Source organism: Sardina pilchardus, chromosome 10 (genome assembly GCF_963854185.1).
Source record: "Sardina pilchardus chromosome 10, fSarPil1.1, whole genome shotgun sequence".
NCBI lineage: Eukaryota > Metazoa > Chordata > Actinopteri > Clupeiformes > Clupeidae > Sardina > Sardina pilchardus.
Window position 1 is genome coordinate 18,406,464 of NC_085003.1, and position 15,809 is coordinate 18,422,272.

The 15,809-nt window shown below is 43.7% G+C and overlaps 1 protein-coding gene across 1 annotated transcript; it reads left to right on the forward strand.

Moving 5' to 3' along the window:
• The first annotated feature begins 1,775 nt into the window (after positions 1-1,775).
• Positions 1,776-15,308, forward strand: LOC134094044 (uncharacterized). Its single transcript, XM_062547416.1, has 19 exons — positions 1,776-1,911; positions 3,025-3,119; positions 3,251-3,337; positions 4,881-4,952; positions 5,134-5,205; positions 5,301-5,336; positions 5,442-5,516; positions 6,204-6,242; positions 7,076-7,211; positions 7,976-8,055; positions 8,489-8,617; positions 8,714-8,773; positions 9,013-9,117; positions 10,304-10,414; positions 10,653-10,790; positions 11,064-11,229; positions 11,473-12,879; positions 13,383-13,510; positions 14,628-15,308. Exons 2-19 carry the CDS (start codon positions 3,075-3,077, stop codon positions 14,910-14,912), a joined length of 3,171 nt encoding a protein of 1,056 aa, XP_062403400.1. The 5' UTR covers positions 1,776-1,911; positions 3,025-3,074; the 3' UTR covers positions 14,913-15,308.
• Positions 15,309-15,809: the final 501 nt, after the last annotated feature.

Consider the following 15,809-nt stretch of genomic DNA (forward strand, 5'->3'; position numbering starts at 1 on the left):
GGCCTGTTATGTGACTCGGTACACCTTTGGTATGGCCTGGTACCCACAAAGGCGAATTCGGTATGAACAACTATATATTTTCTGAAAGTAGACCTTCTAAGGATTCCATTTCACCCCCCTTTTACATATGCACAACTTATTGTTTTCACAGCCACACAATTTGAAGTTCAACAGCTGTGTGTCAATGGCAGGCCTATTATGTGACTCGGTACACCTTTGGTATGGCCTGGTACCCACAAAGGCGAATTCGGTATAAACAACTATATATTTTCTGAAAGTAGACCTTCTAAGGATTCCATTTCACCCCCCTTTTATATATGCACAACTTATTGTTTTCACAGCCACACAAATTGAAGTTCAACAGCTGTGTGTCAATGGCAGGCCTGTTTTGTGACTCGGTACACCTTTGGTATGGCCTGGTACCCACAAAGGCGAATTCGGTATAAACAACTATATATTTTCTGAAAGTAGACCTTCTAAGGATTCCATTTCACCCCCCTTTTATATATGCACAACTTATTGTTTTCACAGCCACACAAATTGAAGTTCAACAGCTGTGTGTCAAAGTAACGCTTAGTATGTGACTCGGTACACGCTTAGTATGGTCTGGTACCCACAAAGGCGAATTCGGTATAAACATCTATATATTTTCTGAAAGTAGACCTTCTAAGGATTCCATTTCACCCCCCTTTTACATATGCACAACTTATTGTTTTCACAGCCACACAATTTGAAGTTCAACAGCTGTGTGTCAATGGCAGGCCTATTATGTGACTCGGTACACCTTTGGTATGGCCTGGTACCCACAAAGGCGAATTCGGTATAAACAACTATATATTTTCTGAAAGTAGACCTTCTAAGGATTCCATTTCACCCCCCTTTTACATATGCACAACTTATTGTTTTCACAGCCACACAATTTGAAGTTCAACAGCTGTGTGTCAAAGTAACGCTTAGTATGTGACTCGGTACACGCTTAGTATGGTCTGGTACCCACAAAGGCGAATTCGGTATAAACATCTATATATTTTCTGAAAGTAGACCTTCTAAGGATTCCATTACACCCACCTTTTATATATGCACAACTTATTGTTTTCACAGCCACACAATTTGAAGTTCAACAGTGTGTGTCAATGGCAGACCATTATGTGACTCACTACACACTTAGCTTGGCCTGGTACCCACAAAGGCAGAATTGGTAGCCTATAGATATCTGCAATATTATAGTGCATGTTATAAACCCACCTTTTAAATAAGCACAACGTTATAGTTTTATCAGCTTCACAGTTTTAATTTAACACTAGGCAATAAGGTAGATAAGGCACATTCAAAAATACATTCTAAGTAACATTCTAAGGTGTATTTTCGATTTAAATGTCTTATTTAATTATTTTCTAACTTTACCTTCCTTTGGTAACGCAATACAGTTTTAAATTAATAATGTTCGTCCTCATGAATTGAAAAAGCAATGAATATGTTCTGACTTTTATTTTGAAAGATTCGCGAATGGCGGCCATATTGGATTTTTCTTTACTGTCGCTAGTTTCACACTACTTACGCTGCCACTATGACAGGTGCTGCTGAATAGAGCAAGGTAAAGCTCCCCTCTACATTTCTCAAAGAATTTAAGGTTAAAGATGTAACATATTTGAATAGTCACTTTGGTCTTTCCTACTCTACTTGTCTGAACCACAGATGCCCGCCCGCGTGAACAGACTAGCAGCTAACTGTGAAGAGAGGCTTCGCTTAGCCTAACTTAGTTAGCATTCATTGTAGGCCTATCAAGTGGGTTTTGGAATAAGTAATTTTTCTGAATGTCAGTAGCATGACTATAAATTCATATTAATGCAATCTCGCCATCTTAAATTTCTGAGTGACACTACAAATATTTTCAAGACCCTCTTTGAAATGGTAAGTAAGGTTAAGCTAAACTCAGCAACTAATTTAAGTTATCTTCATGTTGTAACTTTATTTATGACAGCAATGGAAGTGATCCTCGACTACATTAGCATACATTTTCTCAATATTATAAACATCGTTTCAATAACATAACATGAGTGAACCAAGTTACTGCTTGTCAAGCCATGTTGATCAAAGTCCTTTAACCAAAGAGTATAGAATTATATGCTATGCTATATGCTATATGTTAGCATGTGCTGTAACTTGACATGTCAACACTAGTTAACTGTAGCTTTAGTCACAAATTTAACAAAAACAAAGGCGTTGGATACATTAAAAAAAATTTGTTTTTGTTTTATTTTGTAACTTAATGTTTACCGGTAGATTCGAAAGAACTGAAGGTGTGTTAACTTGGAAGTATCTTCTTCATTACTAGCAAACAGCCTCAATCCTCTCTGGAACAGCCTACCTTGTGTTGCAAAACTTCCACCTGCGGAAACTGTGCATCATCTGACATTAGCTGGGCAGTTAGAAACAGGCTATTCATAACTCATGAAAAATAATCCAGAAGTATTGTGGAATGCAATTGTCTTCATGGATGGAGTCCTTTCAATTTTGCTTCGCGTGTCTTATAAAAATGTTTAATATCTTATGAGATGACTCAGTGGATATGCCAATAAAGAACATGGGCCCTTTAGGTCAATTGCCAGTAGCGTTAGCAACTCTAACAGGGTCATTTAATTCCTGCACATGATTGATCACAGCACAGGTCACAATAGGGGAACAACTCAATTCTATTAAAGTATCAGTTAGAGAGAAGACCTCCCACTTCAAACATCAGTTGTGATAAGGACATTGAGGATCATCTACAGGTCAAATTAAATAACTTGGGCCTGTATAATTTAAACAGAATGACAGTAATTTGTCCACTCAGTGCTGTTGGCACGACCTCTATTAAATTCTCATGGGCATGAACGATTCAACCATGATGTGATGGAGGTGTAAATTCTGTAGCAGAGGCAAATTTGTGACAACTTTGCCCTAAGGTGCACCTCAAAGATTACAGAAGTCATTTCAAGGGTTGAAGTGTTTTACATTTGAGTATCATTGTCTTCCAAAATATAGAGGCAAATACAGCTGAGTTGTTTTGAATGAAATCATCAACACACACCTAAATGGATCTGAAAACAAATACAGGCGCAAGTCACCTGGATTCCTTGGTAAGTGTAGATTTGTTATTTTATAGGTGATTTACAGATTTAGTCATTCACATTATCAGACAAATGTGTATATCAGAACATGATTTTAATGTGTGTTCTTTTATTTTACTTTTTCTTGCAATGCTGTACAGGAGACAGATGATGGCATTCTTTCAGTTCAGATCCTAGAATTTAAAACAAGTCTTCTGGATGCGGTACAAGAGCTGCACATTCGGAGGGTAAGAAATGTACATGTTCGTAATTGATCCACAGAGAAATTGTTTCAGATATGTGACTGTGATTGGTACAATTCTGTAGAGGCACAAAATGTAGGCTTGCTACAATGCTTTGATGAGATGTAGGGAGTTTAGAACAAGCCATACTTTTCTGATCATCTGGACATAAGCCAGCTGTACTTAGATCAAAACAGGGTCGTGCACGTGCATGCTTGTAAAAAATGGTAGCCCTTAAGCAAACACTTAAATCCTCGCACAGGACATGTTTAAAGGTTAGGTCTATAAGACTAAAACGGAACCATTGCTATCTGCCCACTTTTATTGTTATTGTCATGTTTGGAGAGAAACAATAGCATTAAAGTGTCTCTGTGTTCCCCAGGCATGCCATTAAAGCAACACTTTGTAGTGCCCTGGTTTATTGCTCTGAGGTTACAGTGGAGGATGTCCTACAAGACATTTGTGTGCAATTGCACTGTGTATGGCTTTAAATAAAGTAAATGATCTACTTGTGTCTGTCATTACGTCAGTTATGTTGAATGATTTCAATTCACTGGCAATCTGAAACAGGTATGCACAGTTGCAGTGTCCAGAACGGGGAGCACAGAGCACTGTGAAGTTCAGCTGTTAGTTAACAGCCAGAACTCCTCTTTTCTCTCTTGTTGTATTGTCATACGATTCTTTTTTTCCTGTATTTCAGCCTGTCTTTATGGCCTAGTAGACCCATGGCTGTCCTCTTGTGATTTACTTGGATTACCAACTTTAATGTCCTTTTACAGAGCAAAAGCCCTGGTCAATTTATTGTTCCTCGGCCAACTGTTAACAGCTTTATCTAGTGTGCACTTTTAGAGTCTGCCATGCTGGTAGCCCACTTTAATGGGAACTTATAAATAAACTCCTCAAGTCCACTCCTACATGCATATAAAAAGTCACTATGTAGAACGCAATTGACTTTTGCCTACCTTTCAGAGGTGAAGGAGGATAAGGATGGCTTTGCACTAATATCGCTTATCTAATGTACCGATACTTACCCAAAGATGCCGCGTGAGCTATTTAACTGGACAGCTCTCTCTCTCTCTCTCTCTCTCTCTCTCTCTCTCTCTCTCTCTCTCTCTCTCTCTCTCTCTCTCTCTCTCTCTCTCTCTCGCTCTCCCTCCCTCCCTCCATCTATTCTGTGAATTTATTGGTGGACTGAAAGAAGACATTAACAGATGGAATTAATGCAGACTATCTAAGGCAGCATGTTATTGTTTTTATTTTGTTTGTTTTGTTTTGCTTTTTAAAAAACAGAGATTACTGCAGTGGAACCAGCTGAGGTCCTGGTTGAGCATTATTCATACCATCACTTGTAATTCAGTCAGTGAGGCACTGGATATACATATGCCAGATGTTTATTTTAAGCATTTTATAAGCCCAGCTGAGCTGTGTTGAAGCAGGGACAGTGATTTATTGTAGAGGACTGATGATGAATTATCAGGGGTGCAGCTAACCTGCAGCTAACTCTGTTTCAGCAGTCTGTTGTTGTTAGTAAATCAAGTTTTACTTGCAGGATGCGGAAACTCGATATGAGGGACAGATCAATGAACTGGTCCTGGAGAAGCAAGAATTGGAGTGGCAAAAGGTATGTGATCATATCATTATACAGATCAAGGTAGAGTATTTTGACTGTATAAAGCTATAAATTACAATGATATAGACTTTATAAGAGCCTACAAACTCAAAACTATCTCATGTTAGGTAGTAAATGTCTGTAAATATGCTGTACTGTATATGAGAATTAAGACATGCTCTGCTTCTTACAGGACTCTGTTCAGCACCAGATCAGCTCAGTAACCAATCAGCATGATGAGGCTCTTGATACTGTGAAGAAAAGGGTAATGGGTTGTTCTTACACCTCACCTTCAATCTACACCTAATCCAGAGAATGCAGAAGTTAACATGTTTTTTTTTTTTTTTGTTCATACATTAGTTTCAGGCCCAAATTCGAAGCCTGGAGGAAGATAGGGTATGTTGCTTTCCGTTTTCTGTGTGTCATGCTTATCAGAGGCTACAGCATATTCTGATTGGCGGGAAGTCATTATTTGTTAACAATTCTATAACACACTCACAGGGAAAGCACCAGCTCACAGCCGAGTTGAGAGAAAAGGAGATGACTAGTCTTAAGGAGGAGCTCAAAACATTGCAGGTAATACCATAGGCAAACACACATGACACCCACGGCAATGTGGAGGGGTAGAGGTGGGTGCAGGAATGAGCCATGGGAAACACTATGGGATGCATGACCCTCAAAGTGACCTCGGCGGCTCTATTTGGTGTGGCTAGACAGGGCACAGGTGATGTATGCTGCGCTCTATGCTTCAATACTCCAGCGATTCAGACACTAAAATAGCAATAAAGACTCTTGTTACCTTTTTGCTTTAAGGTAAAGTAATTGCATTATTACATCAAAAGCACATGAAGGCCATCAGAAATGACATGCTGGTATATAGGGCTCTAGCCAAGACATAAAGACAGTAATTACAGTACTAGAGAGTAGCATCATAGCCTCTGTGTTCCCAAACCATGTTCTGTCAAACATGTACATGTATCGTGATTATTTGGGCCCACTCAAGTAGATGAACAGAGGATACGTATGTCATGTGAAGTATAAACTGAGACAAATGTTTATGGTCTCACATGCATGCCTATTTTCCTGGGGTACTTTAACATGGTTGTTAACAAAATTGAAATATTAAATATGTTAATTTGCTTCATTTTGAAGCATTGCAAGTTCTGACTTGTCCATTTAATTGATATCATTGTAATAAATTGTATTTGAAAATATTTTTTTGTGTGATATTTTTGTACTGAATTGCTCTTGTTTCTGTTGCAGTTGGGCAAGTACAGTATGGAGAAGAAGTTGAGCGAACTGGTAAGCACTGGTTGGGCTGAAGTAACGGCAAAGTGAAGGGGGACTGAAGGGGCACTGGAGGAGCGTGGGCCGTGTGTGGGGGGGGGGGGGGGGGCGTGTGGACGGCTGGGGGAATTGCAGAGGAGGCTCAGCTGTGGGAAGCGCTCATCAGCGGCGGCGGATGGGGAGTGAGCTTGACACTTGAACCGCCGGCGCAGCCGAGAAAATATCACTATTAAAATATTTTATATCGGAGCCGCGCACCGTTTAACCTCTCAATGGGCAATGAGGGGGAGGGGAGGCTGGGGGAGAAAAAAAAAAAAAGAAAAAAGAAAATCGCTTTGATACAGACAATCAAACAGTAACGACAGAAATTCATAATAAAAGGCCTTCAGGCATGCGTCAGAGCGGACTCCTTATCTGTTCTGGAGGAGCAGTCAGCCAAGTCGTTAAACAAAAGCCTCCAGGACAGCACATCACCGCACCCACAACCACACCACACAGTGCCCCCGTTGTGCTCTGAGGAAGGGGAGGGGGAGACATTTGAATGAATTCTTAGTACTTACAGTTGTGCTGGGGGTGGGGGGGGGGCAGTGGGGGGAAGATTGAAATGAAGTAACGGCCAGTCTGTGAGATTAAGACTAAGACTATAGGTACCTCTCATGCAGCGTTTATACGTCCTCCCTCGCTCCTCAGGCCTCGATCCTCACTGATCTACATAAAGAATGATGGGGGGGAAACAATGGGATAGTCTATCCAGTATTAGTTATAGATCAGTGGGAACGCCCCTCGAGGATCGAGCATCGAGGATCGAGGAGACATGTTGAGAGGCACCCTCTATGTCTGTGTCCCAGGAGCAGAAGCTTGAGCTGCAGACGCAGAGTAAAGACGGCCACCTGAAGCAGCTGGGGGAGGTGGAGCAGCGCTTTGGCACGGTGTCGCGCCAGTGCACCATCCTCAAGCAGGCCCATGGCACACTGCAGCAGAATGGTACCATGCACCAGCCCCACACTCACCAGCTCAAGAAACATGGCCTGTCAGGAAAACTGTTTGTACAGAAAAAAAAAGTGGATTATTGTTCATATTTAAGAGATTGTTTACATTGTCGGAGGAGCCAAATCTGTCCTGGTGTCAGTTGTAGCTAAAAGGGCTTAGTTATTTAGTGCCTAAACACGTCTGGCCTGTGGGGCAAAAAGAGCTGGCAATTAACTCTCTCCTTTAAGTTCGGAGTTGAGCATTAGTCTCATGACCTCTGCAAAGAAAGCGTTAGTTTTGATAAAAAGTGACAGGTCGTGTATTATAAGTGGTCTTGTTTCTTTCAGATGCCATTTCAGTCATAACTTTCGCTTTCCTGATGTGCCGCTTACGCGAAACTGGCTTTGTAAACATATTTATCGTCGGCTTCCAAACTATAGTATCGCTATTTATGTATAGCAGCAGTACAGTTGTGCTGGTCCTGGCAGCTGCGGATAATTTAAAGGAGATAGGGGGCAGATCCTGGGTCCCAGAGAGCCAGTCTGGAAAGTGTTATGTGCTGGCCATTCATTGTGAAGAATGTTGATAGAACCTGAAGGGATGTTACCTTTTCCAGGCTGGACTGTGGGGATTTCGGCTTGTCCATTTTACTGTTAAGGTAGCAAAGCAAATTAGTCTGTCATGTACAAATGGTAACCGCGTGCAGTTTGTTCGGTATCTGGAAAAAAATATGTCCGATAGGGGTCAATTTTTGATAAATGTTTCCTTTTTTTTGCTAGTGGAAGAGGCCATCAAAATCAACAAGAAGATTACTACTGTGAATAAAAGTCAAGAATCAAAAATAAATACATTAACCCAGGTAAGTGACTGTAAGTGTAAATGTAGTATAATAATAAAGCTCATTGTGTATTTCTCAAATTCTCAATCATATGGACTTGGTCCTGAACATCACTGATTTGTACAATGTGGAGAGTCTACTTTACTTTATTGCAAAATGAGTACATTGCAGAATTCTCTACAGAACAGAGAAAGCCTGTCTAAATTGCTGTGCGTGGAAACCCTTCACCGTAGCTACCATGAATCATTCCTACAACAATTAATCAAACAGTCATCTCTACCAGCCAAAGCTGTAGTCAATAAAATATGGAAATCTGAACAAATATCCCCAAAAATGCTTCTCCTTGAACACCTGTGCCACCTGTATGTACAGTATAGACTCCATCTGTGCCTTGCCTATGGTGAGGCTGCGATAGCTTCAGAGGTAGCCGTAGTTAGCTTTTTGCCTGCCGCAGGAAGTGGAGAGGCTGCACAGCGAGCTGATCACGGCGAGGGTGTCGTCTGCGTACCAGTCAGGAGAGGAGAGCTCCAGCCTACGCGAACGCGAGCGGCAGATCCAGCAGCTTCAGCAGCGCCTGCAGATGGTGCGGGAGGTTTCACACTTGGTTACTGAGAGCTGTTTAGTGGCACGTCATGGTTGCTCTATTTGATAAAAGTGCATTTTGTGACTGGGTTTATAGGAAATGGAACTGAACAAAAAACTTCAGTATGACAATGATGCTGCTCACTTGGAAAAACAGGTAAAGATTTCACTTTTTTTTCGGTCTTTTAGCTTAATTTGCCATGAACAGTGACTTACATTCTCTCACATATCTAGGTTGCAAGGGAAATATCAATGCAAATGACTCACTTAACTTAATGTGTGTGGGTGTTTGTATGAGTTCCAGTTGTCTGTGTTTGTCTGTCTTTTTTTCCTGCATGTGTGCTTGTGTATACATACTGTGTGTGTGTGTGTGTGTGTGTGTGTGTGTGTGTGTAGGGAGTGATGAACTCCCTGCAGCAGGCCCAGCAGTTGCTGCACACACAGACACTGGCTCTCAGTCGATCTGAGGCGGAGCTGCTCACTCAGAGAGAGGAGTATCAGGTCAGCGCCTTCCAGCCCTCATATGTCCATTACAACCCCCCCCCCACCCCCCCACCCACCCACACACACACACACTCTCACACACACACTCTCACACACAAACTCACAATATACACACACACATCACACAAATCAAATGAAGGCCTTTACAAACAGAGTATTGTACTTTCTCAGCAGCCAAATTACAGTTTATGTTTTAGAGAAACTACACACAATTTTGCAGATCTGTAGGCCCCCCCCCCCCCCAAAAAAAAAAAACATTGAGAAGACTGTGTATATTAAAAAAAAAAAGAATTGCATAATTTCATAAAGCCCCAAATACGAATGTCTTAAATGTACAAATTTCCAACATTTATAGATTGCTACCATTCATTTTAAGCCTGCCTATGTTTACGTTTGCAAAATATTCAAGTTCAAAATTCAGGTCAAAGTTCAAAGTTTATTGTCATGTACTCATAAATAAGCATTTATAAGTATTGAAATTCCTTGTGCTCAAGTGTCCATTCAACTACAGAAATAAATTAAAAAGAAAAATAAATAAATAGATACCATAAAAAGGGATGAGATAGGAGGAGGAAGAGGTAAATAAGGTAAATAAATAAAGTAAATATATCAAGATAAAAAAGTGTGCTCAAAGGCATTAGTGTTTGTTATGCAAGCTGGTGTATGACACAAAGTGAAAACGGTATGTTAAATATTTGAAAATACAAATTACTGGAGGTTTTTGACTGAAACCAGCTCAAATGAACCCAATTCACTACCACAGCGCTGAAAAGTCCCCTTGAGTCTTTGATCAAAGCTCCTCTCTACCCAGTTTGGAAATGGTAATGATCTTAATTTATACAAGAGCCAAAATAAATGATGGAGGCCCCACACAGCCAATAAAGATGATTGAGGATGTTGTATATCACGCTGTGCACATTTAGGAAGCATGAAGTGCAACTGAATAATAGTAAGTGTGTTTATTTTCCATTTACAGCCTCCTGTCTTTACTGCCTCTCTCTCTCTCTCACCGCAGTCGAATTCGCATATTCATTCATTTATTAAAAAACATTATTAACATGACACCAGGCAGCTGATTTGTATTGGTGTCCCGGCCTGTTTAGGGCCCTCAGTCTGGTTTAAATAAACACATAAAAATTTATCATTGCATTAAAATTTCCCGGGTGATTAATTTTACGGCCAGGCCCTTAAAAGACAGCACGAGCTGGTTCTGGAAGAAGCCAAGGGGAAGGAGGAAAGATTTGGTCGCCTGAAGGAGGAGTGCAAGAATGACAACATCCTGTGGGAAAAAGAGGTACATGCCCAGAGAGGCACTGAATCACAAATCAGACAATGTATCCAAGTATCAGATATGATGTTCCCAGTATGTCTGAAGTAGCTTAAACAGATCTGTCTGGGCATACAGCAGAGTATCGAAATTGTGTCTTCTGAAATGCTGGTATTAAATGCGTACACATAGCTGCAATGTTGTTTTTGCGTTGTCCTCCGTTTGCCAAACCTGAGCGAATTCCTCCTGGATTTTGATGAGCCAGAAACAGGCGCTGCAGCAGCAGATCCAGAGCCAAGAGGAGGAGCTGGGCTCCGTGAAGGAGGCCTATGAGCACCTCCACCACAAGCACAAGCAGCTTTCTGCCGCCAGGCTACAGGCTGACCACAGACACAGCTTGGAGGTACAGTAGAGCAACTATGAAAACGAACCGCCCGATTGGTTCATACTTAGAGAATTAGACGATTATTATTGTTATTTTATATTTATTATAAGTCTGTGCAGGGTGGAAGAGGCATTGCATAATCATATAAAGCACATAAAGATCCCACACAGCGTGATCGCACACAATGGTTACTGTACATTTATATTTTAAATTTAAATAATGGTTGAGTCATGGTTCTGGTCATACATGATGTCCACTAAATGGCAAATATTTGACTATTTTGTTTAACAGTATGGACTGACGCACGGCACAGACGGAGACAGTGAGATTGCCGATGGCCAGCGGCCAACAGATGCACACAGTGAGCGTGTATCCTCTGACGAGCAGATTGATCCTGTCAGGGCAGAACAAAAGTGTACACAAGGGAATGACACTACAAATCCTGAAGCTGAGCCAGGTCAGAGTAACCTCCCGCTTAATGTTTACATTGTTCTCTCTGGCCTCCGGAATGTTCGCTTCATTTCTCAGTATCACACATGACCGCTCGCTTCATAAGCAGCATCAAGTCATAGCGAACGTGCGTTTGTATGCAGACATCTTTTTGGAATGCATTTAGCGTGTCTTTCAAAATGTTTTGTTTGTTTAACTAATAACTGCATCCTTGATCACTTGAATCTAAGTCTTAAGATTTTGCCGACAGATAAAGTCATTGAACCCGCTGAGGCTCAGGAGATGGCAGCAGACAGCTCTCCTTCCAGGCCACGCTCGGACTTTCACGTCGAGCCGCAGCCTGCCCATGCCGATACAGCACCACCACCTCACCACCCGGATGCAGAAGAAAATGGACTGAGTTGCCCCCTTGACCGTTTTCCTGGCCTCTGTGAGCACAGTCAGTCCAGCGCCCCATTGAAAGTTGATGAGCTGCCTATGGCAGACAACAGCAGCAAGGACAGCAGCAGTAACGGTATGGTCCACTGGAGCGGAGGGCTATCTGTGGCTGAGACCAGCTCTGTTTATGATGCTGAGAATGACCCTGGGGCTGGAGGGAAGGGGGAGGTGGGAGTGCAGCAGACTCTGTGTACCCCTGAGGCAAGACATCCCCAGTCACCAGATAACGGCCCAGACAGTCAGGCAGTCGCTCCAGCACAGGGCCCAGTCTGCACAGAGGCCCAGCCCCAGACGCCAGCGGCCGAAGCCACACCACAAAGTCCTTCCACCTCCCAAACAGCAGGTGAGCGTGCAACCGTTGCACTAGCCCCTGAAACAAATCAGGCAAGTCAGTTGAGCGGCGACGGGCCTATCGTGGTTGCCGCGGCCGCTCCCGCACAGCTGAACAACAACAGCATTGATGTTCCCCAAGGTCTGCACACACCCATCTCACAATCGCCGCAGCCAGCTGAGCCAAGCTCCTCACAATGCCTGGACCAACCACAGAATGACCTCTCCCATCTTGCTCTGCAGCCTAGAGATGGTCTGAGCAGCCGTGTCCCAGAGGCAAGACATCTCCATACCCAGAATGAGGAATGCTCACCTGTGACTAGAGAGAACGTGGAAGCCGTCCAAGAGGTCGACCCTGAAAAGCACGTTCCAGCTGTAACCGCAGACGCTAAACGCAGCTATGTCTCCGCTAACATGGGCTCCCCTGAGTTATTCCCTCCGACATCCTCCGCCGTGGAGGCAGACCCACCGCAAGCCGCCGGGCCCTCCGAAGAGCCGCGTTCCAGCGACGGCCAGAAGCACCAGGGCAGCATTCCTGCAGACGCTCAAGTCACACCTCGGACGTCGACCGCAAGCTCCGAAGCGCAGGGCGACGAGAGGTCACCTTCCCCAGCGGCGGACCCTCGAGGCGCCCCGGGGACAAAGCCGCACAGGTCCTGCTTTGTGTGGGGGGGCGCGCTGGCGAAGAGCCCGCCGCTCGTGATGGGTTCGCACGGCGCGGAGGGCTCTCCCGGTGTCACCCAGGGCAGCGCTGTCTGCACCGTGTCCACGGCAGCTCCGGGGCCTGCCGTGTCAGAGCACAGATCCGCAACACCACACTGGAGATTCCTGGAGGTTCCCTCCGCCCGCTCGGCCCCTATCTTTCAGCGAGACAGACTTAACAAAAGAGGTGAGAGTCTGAGGGGCAGTCCTCATTGTGTTATCATTGTGTGTGTGTGTGTGTGTATGTGTGTGTGTGTGTGTGTGTGTGTGTGTGTGTGTGTGTGTGTGTGTGTGTGCGCTTTACAATCCTTTATCATCATTGATAGTTGAAGAAAGCAAAGACATATTTGTATAAATATCCCTTCTTTACCTCAGATATTAAGATAGTCATTCACAACATACAAGTCCTCTGCCCCATTATCTGTGTTTTTTTGTTTTAAGTCCTAAAGTAGGAAGTAAGCAATGTAAGCTTCCAAACAACACTAGCAACATGTTAATGCATTGTGTTATTTTCGGTGACTACGTAAAGGGATGAATTGTTTTTACCAAATATGAGTAATCTCTAATCCCTAATGTTAGACCTTTTTAAAAAAGCATAGTCGCCAAGATGGATGTGTTTCAGTTGGAAGGAAATGCTTAAGATCTGCTGGTGTAATTTGAACCCATCCGCTATATCTTTTTGTTGTTAAGATTCGGCAGCTAATGCAAGAAGTGCAGGAGGGTCAGATGGCGGTGGCATCCGCCCAGGCCACAAACGAGACCAGCAGGAGAACTGGAATGCCATCAGACAGAGCCTCAGCGAGATGACCACGGGGATGGTAAGTCCACCACGCGCTCTCTCTCTCTCTCTCTCTCTCTCTGACAAGAATCGAGCAGTCAGCGGCGCAGACGCACAGCACTCGCACATGCATATCAGTTTGACTTTCAATTTCCTGGAGATGTCAGGGCGCTCTGGTATAATTTCTGACGGAAAGCAGCAGGAAGCCGCGGCCCCTTGTATCCATCACGGAGAAGTGGCTCAGCTCCACAGGGACCGCGGCGGTGGAATCGTGGTAGCGGTCAACCCTGATGAGAGTCCCACTTCGTCCGTTTACAGACAATCAGAGCACGTTTGAAAGTGTATATCCTTCCCCTTTTTTCCCAAATGTATAGTAATGCAACAAATATGGCACACAAAGTATTCAAGCGCGTAAAGCAGTAATACTTCGAGTGAGAGGAAAGCCACGCATTCTCCTGCCAACAGTCATATCTTTTTTTTGTTTGTTTCCACTGAATTTGCATCCATTTGAATTCCACATTTCTGGCGTCGGTACGAGCATAGCGCTGAGCCACAGCAACAGTTACTGCGGGCCTGGGCGGTCCCTGCAGAGCCTGCGTACATGTAGAATTTATTGCCTGTGGGAAGGCACTTCCTAATAATGTTCTGCTACCAACGTTCACTCACACACTCCGTCATTCCATTTCCATAGCCATCAGGCGATGTCACTCTTCTGCTTATTACAACCAGATGCAGCTGTTTGCAAAGGAATGGCAGAGAATGCACTTTTTTTAGGAGCACAGGGTGGTGGGGTGCGAGGGTGTGGGTGGGGGTGGGGGTGGGTGGGGGCATCTGAAGGTAATACGCAGGCATGGCAGGATAGATAGAGGGGTGGTATGCTTGTGAGTTATACATACAGGCTAACACAATAAAGTGGGGAAAAGTACAATCTCTGCCATGTCTCATTAACCGAGTGGGGGTGGGTAAGCGATGATGGCAGATTGTCTACCGTTTGCTCCCCATCGTGAGCCAAATATGACCCAGAGACGAGAGGCGAAGGAGAAAGTAACTTGAGCGGGGAGTGTTATTTCCATCAGCTGTAAATCGTGCCGGCCTCTATTGAATCTGAAAGGAGCCATTACGTGTCATGATGACGGTCCGTCCTGATTTCTCGCTAGGAGAGCAGAGTGTCCATCGCCTTCGGCTCCCCAGCGGGCAGCACGCCGGCGGCAGCGCCCCTCCCCGGGGGTAATGGTTTGCGACAGGACGGTCCTCCCTCCAGATCCCTCACCCACCCGCTCCACCAGAGCCTCACGACGCCGCAGAGCTCGCAGGCCAGACAGGAGTGGCCGAGTGACAACATCCGAGCCCAGATAGCAAAGATCGAGCAGTTTTTGAGCTCAGAGGGGGTAAGCCTGCCCAAAAAGTCCAAAATGGAGGAAGAAGAAGATGTTGAGTTATGAGAAAGAGAGCAGCTCTGGGATTGAAATATATGAATATGGCTAGTTTTGTTTCCCTTTGTATATGAATATGTGTATTTGGATGTCTATGCCCTGTGTAATGTCTTATGACCTATTTGAATGGCAATAACTCTCAGAAAGAGAGGCAAAAATATTTTTGGGGGGTAATGTTTATGTATTTTATTTATTTAGGATGCAATTTATACCACAACATTTATTCAGATGATACTAGTTCTGTGTTAAAATGGATAGGCTTCAGGCTAATACTGTCTAATCTACCACGAAAGAAGCTGCCAGAAAAAAACATTTATGTATTTCCTGTATTGGCATCACTTTAAACTAATTGACCTTAACACTTAATGCTCAGAATTTCTTCTGAATAAATAATTTCTGATCATATGAAGTTGTAGTCCATAACATTGCATCTGGATGATCCTTGAAGTTAGTGGATTTGTCTCCTGTTGCTCCTCTGTTGGCAACAGCTGTGGGTAGTCCTCAGTGATGTAATTAACACTAATTACAATCAGGACAGTGCCAGGGCCACTCAGAACATTTAATGGCCACAACATTCATTTCCATGTGCAGCACTCAGTACCAGAGCTAACTTGGCTTAATTAGAATACCCAAGTAACAAGAATCAATTAGCGCACATTAGCCTAAATGAACTTATGCAAATGAAGCTCTCATTAAGTTTATGTCCTGAGCGAGGAGGCTGTGTATACCATATGGACACATGTTAGGGCGATGCACATGACAACTTGTGCTGCATGTGATGGCTTGTGGTCAACATTAACAAGTAGCTAGTTTATGTGGCACAAACATCTGGTAGCCCCGAGGAAATTAGATGGCTCTTGTCACGGTTCAAGTTAAATATTCACCTCAGATGGCACAATTACTGCT

Coding starts and splice junctions, on each gene's coding strand:
- LOC134094044 (XM_062547416.1), top strand. CDS start 3,075: ATGGATCTGAAAACAAATACAGGCGCAAGTCACCTGGATTCCTTG. Junction 3,338..4,880: donor AAGAGCTGCACATTCGGAGG/GTAAGAAATGTA, acceptor TTTTACTTGCAG/GATGCGGAAACTCGATATGA. Junction 12,880..13,382: donor AGACAGACTTAACAAAAGAG/GTGAGAGTCTGA, acceptor TTTGTTGTTAAG/ATTCGGCAGCTAATGCAAGA.